This window comes from Naumovozyma dairenensis, chromosome 9, assembly GCF_000227115.2.
Source record: "Naumovozyma dairenensis CBS 421 chromosome 9, complete genome".
NCBI classification, from domain to species: Eukaryota; Fungi; Ascomycota; class Saccharomycetes; order Saccharomycetales; family Saccharomycetaceae; genus Naumovozyma; species Naumovozyma dairenensis.
Window position 1 is genome coordinate 742,399 of NC_016487.1, and position 11,864 is coordinate 754,262.

The 11,864-nt window shown below is 32.0% G+C and overlaps 5 protein-coding genes across 5 annotated transcripts; 2 read left to right on the plus strand and 3 right to left on the minus strand.

Moving 5' to 3' along the window:
• Nucleotides 1–101: 101 nt before the first annotated feature.
• On the minus strand, nt 102–1,022 carry TAN1 (putative tRNA acetyltransferase; the record flags this gene model as incomplete). The annotated part of the gene is made up of 1 exon (XM_003672079.1): nt 102–1,022. One exon carries the CDS (start codon nt 1,020–1,022, stop codon nt 102–104), a length of 921 nt encoding a protein of 306 aa, XP_003672127.1.
• A 326-nt stretch (nt 1,023–1,348) lies between these two features.
• On the minus strand, nt 1,349–4,060 carry SEC15 (Rab GTPase-binding exocyst subunit SEC15; the record flags this gene model as incomplete). The annotated part of the gene is made up of 1 exon (XM_003672080.1): nt 1,349–4,060. The coding sequence occupies one exon, from the start codon at nt 4,058–4,060 to the stop codon at nt 1,349–1,351; it is 2,712 nt and encodes a 903-aa protein (XP_003672128.1).
• A 416-nt stretch (nt 4,061–4,476) lies between these two features.
• ADE57 (bifunctional aminoimidazole ribotide synthase/glycinamide ribotide synthase) lies at nt 4,477–7,140 on the minus strand (the record flags this gene model as incomplete). The annotated part of the gene is made up of 1 exon (XM_003672081.1): nt 4,477–7,140. One exon carries the CDS (start codon nt 7,138–7,140, stop codon nt 4,477–4,479), a length of 2,664 nt encoding a protein of 887 aa, XP_003672129.1.
• A 516-nt stretch (nt 7,141–7,656) lies between these two features.
• Nucleotides 7,657–9,762, plus strand: MTO1 (tRNA modification protein MTO1; the record flags this gene model as incomplete). The annotated part of the gene is made up of 1 exon (XM_003672082.1): nt 7,657–9,762. One exon carries the CDS (start codon nt 7,657–7,659, stop codon nt 9,760–9,762), a length of 2,106 nt encoding a protein of 701 aa, XP_003672130.1.
• A 920-nt stretch (nt 9,763–10,682) lies between these two features.
• On the plus strand, nt 10,683–11,804 carry HAP2 (transcription activator HAP2; the record flags this gene model as incomplete). The annotated part of the gene is made up of 1 exon (XM_003672083.1): nt 10,683–11,804. One exon carries the CDS (start codon nt 10,683–10,685, stop codon nt 11,802–11,804), a length of 1,122 nt encoding a protein of 373 aa, XP_003672131.1.
• Nucleotides 11,805–11,864: the final 60 nt, after the last annotated feature.

Genomic DNA, 11,864 nt, shown 5'->3' on the forward strand with positions numbered 1-11,864 from the left:
AAACATGCTCTTATAATAATCTCTCTTATCGTCGTCCTGATAACTATTCAATAACGTTACTTTACCTTTCATATAACTATTATACACAAAATAATGATATTTTAAGTTCTAACTTCCTCATTGGCATCTTCTTCATGATTATCGTTGAATTTAGCTTCATATATTTGTTGCACATTATATTTTCTATACTTCTTCGAGTAATCACCATCAACTACAGACATACCAATGTTATTTTTGAAACATTCTATTAAGATTAACTTATCATAGTTTTTTAAATCAACTTTATGACCCAATTCGCCACCTTTAGTAGCCTCTATGACAACTTGCTTTATAATATCCATCTTTGGAATGGAATTAAAGTTCCGTCTACTAACTTCTACGGCAAATTTATATTCAGTTGGATTATCTGCATTATGAAAATGAGGCGCCAAGACACGTTGAGCCAACTTGATCAATTGATCCATAGAACCACTACAAGAATACGTTATTGGTGTCAATTTTTGAACATATCTAGTTCTCTTCTCCATATTTGTTGGGTCAGCTAAACTTTCAATAATCTTATGAAGGAATTCCTCGGGAACAATAGGTTTCCTTGTCTTACAGAATATCACACATTCACAGTCTAAATCAATGAATTGTAAAGGGTCTTTCTTTTTCTCACCTGTGAGAGTAGTTTTCTTATCATGGTCCTTTAGTTCAGATAACTCTTGCTTAATTTGATCTTCAATGGACAATTCTTGTTCCCCTTTCTTCTTATCATCATTGTTATCGCCTTCTTCAGTATTATCGTCAGCTGCATCTAATTCAGCTAATTCATCTTTATAGATTTCTTCCAATTTTTCTTCAAATAATAGACCTAGTTCTTGGGCAGCCTGACGTTCCTTTCTTCTAGCACATGTTGCATAAATACCAGAAGTACCAGGGTCTAAAAAGCCAGATGACACTTTGAATTTTCTTTTTTTATTTCTATCATTATTATTATTATTATTCCCACCATCGTGAGATCTTTTTTCTTTAGACATTATTTCTTGGGGGGATGGCTCTAACCAAAATTCAGAATTAAACACTATACTCTTTATTTCTACAGTTTGTAAAAAGTTGAGTTGTTCTTGATCTCTTCCTTTAGATGCTTATCGTCAACTTTATGTATTTGGAAATTTTATATGAATTAGAAGAAAAAATTAATAAAAAAAAAAAGAGGTACCTAGAATCTTCAAAAAAGGACTGAATGAAGACATTTATTTCATGATAGGAGTAGATTACTGTATTGCTTTTTATTCATTCACATGTTTATATAATGTCTATATCTATATATAGTCATCCCCCTTCCATTTTTCTTTTTTTTTCCTTATCGTCTGTTGAAGAATTTGGCAATTTTACTAGAGCTAGAATTATTACCAATAAAATCTCTTGTAAACACACTACTGTTATCATCAGCTTGATCATCAGTATTTGCTGAATCCAACAAGTTTTGTGACTTCTCAATCTTATGTATCAATAAATTTGCATTATCAAACTTAACACGGGGATATTTCCTATTTCTAACTTCTGGATCCATCATATATTCAGCCAAATTATCTGATTTTAAAAGATCAATGTACTGTTTCAATTCAATAAATGTTTCTTCTAATGATTTAACATTATTTTCAATTAATTCAGGTGAATGCTTTTCACTGCTATGGTTAAATGTAGGTGACATTGGCGTCATTGGAGTTGGGAAATTGCTCGACGTTTCAACGAAATCCATATTCCCGCTTCCATCATGATTAGGGAAAATTTTCGGGATAATACCTTCTAGATATTTTATATCCACTTCAAAATTTAATATACTTATCTTTGTAATAAGATCGGGGGTATCATGTAATAATATATCTAAAAATCGTTTCGTTAATGAATCAAATTCACGGAAAATTAATAATATTTGAACACTATAAGGTAAATTGACTAAAGTGGAAGCAAACATCATTTCAAGAAATTGTGCTAAATCGACAATGGAAATATCTGGATCTTGTCGTATTGTATTTGATGTCCAATCTAAATCAACTGTTTCCATAATATCAGAAACTTTTGAATCAATTAAATTAATCAATTTAGTTTCAGCGAGTTTCCTACTTTCTGAATAATTTTTAATTGATGATAATTTAATTTCAATGTCTGGATTTTGCATAAGGTTATCCCTCGTCATAAATTTACTAAATGATTTGGCAGCAATGATAAAATAATCTAAATTAATTAAAATTTGTGCAATCTCTTCTCTTGATGTACTTTCCAGTTTGGAACGGATTTTCTTGTTAACCACATCAGTGAATATTCTATCAATAGTCTTAACCATCAATTTATTTAATGTATGCAATTGATGTCGATAAAAGATGGTAACAAATGAGGATAATTTAGAATATGTTTTCTTAGTTAAAGTACATGTCATTGGGTAAAGAGGTGAAAATGGTAACGTAACCATAAATTCACCTGTATTTTCATTGTCAATCGTTGGTTTAATATTTTCATCATCTTTCATCCAACAAATTTGAGCCACCTTTTCAAATAATGATTTATCATTAATGGTTAGTGGCATAAAATCATCATCATTTAATAATATTTCAAATTCATCATCAAATGCCTTTATCGAGATATCACAATAACTTTCAAATAATAATATTAGAATGGAATATAATGGTTCGATATTTAACTTATAATTTTCTAAAATTGCCACGTATATGCAAAGGAAATCTTTAAACTCAATCCAATCTTTATCAGTGGTCAATCCAGTTCTTATGAAATGCCTTATATATGGTAAAAGACGTGACATTAATCCATCCCAAAAATCATTAGTTGCATTATAATTATTATCTACTAGGACAAAATCAGTTGATTTATGTAAATTAATATCATATAATAGAAAACCTAAAATTTTCCACAAATATTCCTTTAAAAATGTCATATTCATTTGTTTGGTAAAAGTATCAGTGGATATATCGCCCGGGATGACATTTGTCTTAGAGTTTGATGTTCTTTTCCATAATAATGGATAAATAATCTTGGATTTTCTAAATTCATATTCTTTAGAAAATTCAGTAAATAAATAGTCTAATTCGTTTAAGCTTTGAAAAATCATAATGGAATCATAAAATTCTTCAATATGGAAAAAATTATCTAGATTTAAAGTTTGTAAAATGGTTTGATCTCTCATTGAAATTTCAACGGGTGAATTAAACTTAAAGCTTTCCAAATTCATTGATTTTTTCTTTTCCATCCAATCAATTAATAAATCAGATTGATAAGTTGTAATAAATTTTTCACCTACAGTAGTTAAATTTTTACCTAGATTTGAATTTAATGAATTTCTTATTAGATTAAGACATTCATCCTTTGTGACGGATTTCAAATATGGGATAGATTCATAAATTTCTTTCAAAAATTGGAAATTGTAATTTCTAAATTCTTGAAGATATAATTTTTCTAGATTATCTAAGTTCTGTAAAGCTTTGAAAAAATTCCCCTCAACGATTAATTCTTGACATTTACTGGAAAGACTTAATATCCTTATAACTTTAGTAATTAATATAATAGCCTCTGAAATTTTCATTGATGTCTTTTTATTATTGACGAAAATTTGTTTCTTTACAATCAAATCGTTTGTAGTCTGAGATAATTGTTCTTGTAATTCTGCCATACCTTTAGATAAGGATGAATCGATTGTATTTTGAATATTTGATATTTCATTCACTGATGATTCTAATTTATCATTTATTTGTGAATCTTGTAAAAGTTGTAATTCTAAACCTTGAAAATTATCATCAATGGACGTATCTAATTCTTGTATGATAGCATTTAATTGATCATTTTCAACAGCATTTCTTAAAAAGGGGACCCATTTATCAAAAGATTGAGGATCTAATTCAAATGCATCATCTTGAGTGCCAAAATCAACTCCATTGGTAATATTTGATTTCCCGTGTTCATCTTGAGTCGAAGAGATACTACTACTAATTGACTTCTTCTTGGGTTCTGAAGCAAGAAGAACTTTTTGAAATTCTTGTGATAAAAGGACCTCTTGTTCCATTGTTTTTTTCCTGAAATATCTCGATTTCTAGAGTATAATAGCGAAGTAAATATGAATCACAAATTTAAAATACCAGACCTTGGAACAGGTGTATAGTAACGCACAATTGAGGAAAGCGCAAGGGATGCTTGCCACTAGACCTGTCCTTTAAGTCGTTGATAGTGTTAGTATTTCAAATATATAATATATATAATATCTACATGTTCTTCTTTAGACTATTTAAAGGTGTTTACCCCGGGTAAGCTTCTTCTTAAAGAACCAAATTACAATTACAATTACAATTACAATTACAAACAATTGATGGATACAAAGGGTCACAATACTATATAATATTACGTTGCCAAGTGGTAATACGATATGGTGAACAATTTATTATAAGTGTACGCTTTTTTCTCTATTTTATTTTCGTTTATTTATCAATACAAACTAGTAGCGTTTTGAATAATACAACCTGGTTCATTGGATGATGCTTTCGTCTTCAATTCCCCAATTTGATATACAGTTTCATTAGCTTCTTCTAATAATTGTTTCACTCTGGTAATATTTTGCGGTTTCACAATCAAGACCATACCAATACCCATATTTAAAGTCTTTAAAATGTCATTTATTGGAACATTACCAGTCTTACCGAACCAACGGAATACTGATGGAACATCCCATGTAGACATGTCCACAATAGCTTGTAAATGCGAAGGTAATGCACGAGGAATATTTTCAACTAACCCACCTCCTGTAATATGTGCTAACCCAAGTAATAATTTTTCTCTAATTGATGGTAATAATTGTTTAACATATATTCTTGTTGGTACAAGGATAGCATTACCTAATGTCATTGATGGATCCCATGGACATTCTGCATCCCAATTCAACCCACTATGTTCTATAATTTTCCTCACCAATGAAAACCCATTAGAATGAACACCATCAGAAGCGAGACCTAATAATATATCACCAGCTTCCATTTCATTTACCTTTGGTAGAATGTCACTTTTATTAACAGCACCTACAGCAGTACCATTAGTATCATAATGACCCACTGGGTACATTCCTGGCATTTCAGAAGTTTCACCACCAACTAAGGCACAACCACTTTGTATACAACCATCTGCGACACCAGAGACGAAATCTGATGCTATTTGAAGATCTAATTTCCCTGTAGCGAAATAATCTAAAAAGATTAATGGTTCAGCACCTTGTACCACTAGATCGTTAACATTCATGGCAACTAAATCAATTCCTACGGTATCATGAATATTTGTTTCTTGTGCAATCAATAATTTAGTACCTACACCATCTGTAGCAGCGACTAACAAAGTATCATCTAATTTATAACCTGCTGCTTTCAAATCGAAAAGACCACCAAAGCCACCAATATCTGAATCAGCACCTGGCCTTCTTGTTGATTTCACTTTATTTTTTATCTTTTGAACTAATAAATTCCCCTTATCAACGGAAACCCCAGAATCTTCATACGTTATACTTGTTGTTTGTTGTTCTTTTGACGTGATCTGTGTTTGGAAAGCACGATGAGCAATATCATTTCTATAATATTTATCTTTAAAATCAATACATTTTATCCCTTCATAAGCAGTATCGACAGCTTCTCTTAATGAATTTGCTACTGAAGATACAGCAATGACTCTACCACCGTTAGTGACTAATTCACCATTATGTATTGTTGTACCGGCATGGAAAATATAAGTATCCCTTGGTAAAAGTTCTGTATTAATTGTGATCTTATCACCTTTATTATAAGTTTCCGGATATCCACCAGCTGCCATAACCACCGTGGTTGCAAATTTATTATTTTGAATTCCAATTGGTACAGAATCTAATCTATGTTGAGCGGCAGCCAAGAACACTTGAGCCAAATCAGTTTCATCTGACAATAAAGGTAAAACAGTTTGAGTTTCGGGATCTCCAAATCTAACATTATATTCCAATACTTTTGGACCCATTGAAGTCAATATAATTCCAGTAAATAATACTCCAACGAATGGTAAACGATCCTTTCTCAATCCATCAATAGTTGGTTTAATAATCTCGTTATCAATTTTTTGTAAAAGTTTCTTTGTTGCGACAGGGGCAGGAGCATAACAACCCATACCACCGGTATTTAATCCTAAATCACCATCCAATATACGTTTATGATCTTGAGCAGGTGGTAAATTGAAATAAGAGTATCCATCAGAAATAGTTAATATTGAAATTTCTTGACCTTCTAAGAATTCTTCAATGATTAATTTATTACCAGCGGTACCGAATTGTTTATCTATCATTATTGAGTGGATTGCTTGTAATGCTTCTTCTTTTGTGGTGGGTAAGATGACACCTTTACCTGCTGCAATACCATCTGCTTTAATAACAATTTTTTGATCTTGTTTATCTAGTTGTGAATTTATATAAGTGATTGCAGATTCTGCGTTGTTGAATTCATTATAGTTAGCAGTTGGAATATTATGATTTTTCATAAATTTTTTGGAAAAGATTTTAGAACCTTCTAATTGAGATGCATTTGAAGATGGACCAAAGATAGGGATACCAATTTTATTGAAGATATCAGTGATACCATCTACTAATGGTTGTTCAGGACCAGGAATGACTAAATCGATGTTATTTTTTGCAGCGAAATCTTGTAATTTGGTGAAGTTCAATGGTATTGGTGATAAATCTGGTAAGTTTATGATCCTTTCATCGTCGTTAGATGAATTTGTACCACCATTACCTGGAGCAACGTATATTTTGTTTACTGTTTTTGATTGAGCAAGCTTCCAAACTAGGGCATGTTCTCTACCACCATTCCCTAGAACTAGTAAGTTTAACGATTGTTCTGACATCTTCTCTTTATCTCTTTTCAATGATGATGATGATGATGATGATGATGATGATGATGATCTGTTTGTTTTGTATTTGATGACTCTCGATGCTATGAAGAAAACAAGAAAAAAGGTAAGCAAGAATGAAATCAACGAATAACTTAATTTGCTTAAATATATTGAATACAGAGAGATATAATCTAAGATAGAATCAGTCATTGCGAGTAGGTAATATCCTGAACATGAACATTGCGCTGACTTCATATAATTGACTTCAGTTTATTCGCTTCATCTTAGATAATATATGTATCGTCATTATTATTATTCGAGATTGCATAGCAGTGCATAGTAGTAGTAATAGAGTCAGGTTGTTTGCCCTTCCTTCATCTTTCAACTCGGTCTTCTAACCTTTTTTTTTTTTTTTATTTTTTTTCAAAACAAAACTTTGACTTCTCCTGCTGCCAGTCTGATTTTGATTTTTGATTCTGTTTTCCATTCTGTTGTTGACTCTCTTCCGTTAGCCGTGGCCAGCCTTCTATCCCTCCAACACATGATAAGAGCGGACAAATGAATCTCGCGCCGTCTCCATTTTGAAAAATTTAAAAAATCGCTTATTTCACAGATACTTGAGATTATACACTGCTTTTCAGTAACTAATCTTAGAATAAAGGACATATAGCGTCAGTCACTCCACCGATTACTTCCACTTCTCTATATATGTACACAGTATGCATCTGGTGACAACAATAAACAGCAACTAACTCCAAGTAGCATCCAAGTATGTCATCCCTCTTAAATGCTTCCACTAAGGGGGCTACCTTCCTGTTAACAACTACAAGAGTAGCTTTAACTCGATTGACAACAAATAAAGGAAATGGCCTCACACTACGAAACGTGAAAAGACAAATACACTTGAATCATGAATTAAAATTAAAACTAGATAACTCACCATCCCATGGTGTTGTTGTCATTGGTGGTGGTCATGCCGGTTGTGAAGCTGCCACAGGATCCGCAAGAACTGGTATACAAACTACATTAATTACTCCATTCTTAGATAAAATTGGTACTTGTTCTTGCAATCCATCAATGGGTGGTATAGGGAAAGGTACTTTGTTAAGAGAAGTTGATGCGTTGGATGGTGTGGCCGCTAAAGTGACAGATTTGGCAGGTATTCAATTCAAAATATTGAATAGAAGTAAAGGTGCTGCAGTTTGGGGGCCGAGAGTTCAAATTGATAGAGATATTTATTTGAAAGAAATGCAAAATTTATTAAAAAATTATCCAAATTTAAATTTATTACAGGGGAAAGTTAAAGATATTATCGTGGAACAACAATCTACCACTTCTTCTTCCTCTTCTTTTTCTTCTTCTGTACCAATCGTTAGAGGTGTTATTCTTGAAGATGAATCTATATTGAAAGCTGAGAAAGTGGTCATCACTACGGGGACTTTCTTAAATGCTGAAATTCATGTAGGAATGGAAACTTTCCCCGCAGGTAGAATTGGTGAAGATCCAACATATGGGATAAGTAAAACTTTATCACAATTTGGTTTCAAATTAGGTAGGTTGAAAACTGGTACACCTGCAAGACTAGATGCAAAATCGATAAATTTCAAAAATTTAGAAAAACAATTTGGTGATGATCCACCATATCCAATGAGTTTTATGAATGAAATTGTCCCCATAGCAAATAGTAAACAAATTCTTTGCTATGGAACAAGAACTACAAATGAATTACACGAATATTTACGTCAAAATTTAGATAAAAGTATTCATATTAAAGAAACTGTAAAAGGTCCAAGATATTGTCCCTCAATTGAAGCCAAAATTATTAGATTCCCAGAAAAAGAATCTCATAGGATTTGGTTAGAACCAGAAGGTTTAACTTCAAATGTAATATATCCCAATGGGATATCAAATTCAATGCCCAAAGATATTCAATTGAAAATGTTAAGAATGGTCCCCGGTTTGGAAAATGTAGAAATTATTCAATTCGCATACGGTGTAGAGTATGATTATGTGGATCCGACTCAATTACAAAATACTTTAGAAACTAAATTAATCTCGGGTCTTTATATGGCTGGTCAAATCAATGGTACCACAGGATATGAAGAAGCTTGTGCTCAAGGAATTATTGCAGGAATTAATGCAGGTTTATCTTTGAAGAATGATGGAACTACTCTAACACGCGCACTGGTACTAAATAGATCAAATTCATACATTGGTGTATTAATTGATGATTTAATAACAAAAGGTGTAGAGGAACCATATAGAATGTTTACTTCAAGATCAGAATTTAGAATTAGTGTAAGATCGGATAATGCTGATTCAAGATTAACAGAATTAGGTTATAAATTAGGTGTTATAAGTCCTGAACGATGGAGGAAATATAATTCAGACAAGGATATCTTTGAAAAAATAATTAACAAATTGAAAACTTTCTCTTTAAATTCCAATCAATGGGAAACAAAATTTAATAACACAATGAATATATCACAATCGGCCACAAATAAATCAGCATGGGAATTGTTCCGTAAAGATGGTATGTCACTGGAAAAAATGATTTATTACGTTCCTGAATTGAATTTAAACGTATCTGAGATTCCAAAACAAGTATTATCTAAGATTAATGTCGAGGCAAAATATGAACCATATTTAATAAAACAAAAACAATATGTTAGAGCATTCCAAGCAGATGAAAATATGTTTTTACCAATTGATATTGATTACAATCCAATTGCAAGTTTATCATCAGAATGTAAATTATTACTTAATAAAATCAAACCAACTACCATTGGACAAGCAAGAAGAATTCAAGGAGTAACACCAGCTGCAATCTTTGAATTGTACAAATTGGCACAAAATAGGAAAAATAAACCAGTTTGAATCCCAAGTTAATTTTCTGGGCAAATAAAAAGAGCCAAAACTCCATGTAAATATAAAATAAACAATGTAACATTATATATAACAATAATAAATAAATATTCGTTCATAATAAAAGCAAATCAAACCTATTTTGATTTATTCTTACATATGGCAATACAATCTGTTGAACGAACCATTTTCACTTTTCCAGATCTTTCGGGACTCAATTTAAGAAAGGTTTAGTTTCTAGTTATTGTTCTTGTAGGAGGTTTGTATAACTTATTAGGACTTTAGTTTAAAATCTAGATTATCACAATAACAACTTGAACCCTAAGCAACCGCCGAGAGTACGAACTTTTGAGTTCTTTAAGAAACATAGCTGGAGTTTTACGATAGAAAACAGTTTAAAGAGATTCTTATACAGAGGTACATAAAAGCTGATAAAAGACATTGATTTAACACAGTTCTGTATATTCTTACACAACGGGAGGAAATTGAAGAAGGTACAGAAACAACAAGCATACATTTCAGAAGGTAAATAAAGTCAGTCAGACCACTTTATTATATACACACTCAATTGAGTACTAAGATATTAATACCGCTCTGGAGAAATCCAAAGGTAGCCAAAAGGATACACTAATTGATATTATGAAAGATTATATGTGACGTTAAAGTTGTGTCTGTGAATATAAGGTTACCCTCCCTTTGATATTTTAAAATATTCAAAATACTTTTAAAAATAAAGGTTTCTTCCCCGGAAAGTAATAAATAAGCGTAACGGAGGAATATATTATCTAGATACGGATAAGATATCAATATTCTTGCGCTATGTAACTATGGCTCCACGTCTCGGATATTGAATTCTTGACGTTAGTATTTAATTGAATTAATTATTACCTTGACTTTCTTTTTACCGTGTTAAGAAGTTAAATGCTGCAAATATGAAAACTCAAAATAATGATGAAAGAGGAGATGACGAAGAAAATTTCCACCCATTAGAATCCGACGTAATTCCCAGAATATTGACTAGTCTCTCTAGAACTCCAACTCCAATTCCAACTCCATCTTTCCAAACTAGACTTATAGAGACGGATAGATCCACTATCATGGATGATAGAAGAAGTAACCTTACTTCATCAAATTCACCAGTCGATACAGTACCGACTTTGGAAAGAACCTCGTCAGAATTATTCCTATATAACCGTTTGAATGAATTGAAGAATAGCAGTTCCTTTTCAGATGAGGGACAAATACAGCAACGACTGCAACAACAACAACAACAGCAATCGCAACTGCAACAGCAACTGTCTAAGGAGGATAATGCAGTACAAGCAAATAATACTACAGCTCAACAACAACAACAGCAGCAGCAGCAGCAGCAGCAACAACTGGTGGATAAATTGATTGCCTTAACATCTGTTTCTACTAGTCTATTGAATGAGAATGATAATAATAATGACGCTGAAAACATTGTATCTTCAAATAAACCATATCGCGACCAACAATCTAACCAAAATGAAGCAGTGTCCGCCGATGGACAATTGAAAGATGTGAACTTGGCTTCTACAAATCTGAAGAATAACGAAAATGAAAATGAAAATGAAAATGAAAACAATTACAACAATAACACTATCAATGAAGCTACTGCTAATAACATTGATGGTTCTGCAACAACTAATGACCAGCCCTTTTATGTTAATGCCAAACAATACCATAGAATCTTGAAAAGAAGATACGCAAGGGCAAGATTAGAAGAAATATTAAGAATATCAAAGGAAAGGAAACCTTACCTACATGAGTCAAGACATAAACATGCAATGAGCCGGCCAAGAGGGAAAGGTGGAAGATTCTTAACTGCTGCTGAAATTGAAGCTTTAAAATTACAAAATCATCCTCAACAATCTAACGCCTCGACAATAAATGGCAATGCCAATCTGCAACAACATCAGCAGCAACAACAGCAACAACAATCATCCCCAGCCTTAACACCACCTTCAATCTCTCTTGAAACGATACCAACACAGAAGGATGTAATTAAGGATGAAAACACTCCGTATACTTAATTATTCAGAATCAAATTCATATTCAAAATATCACTGTAAAAAAAATAGAAAATGGAAAAC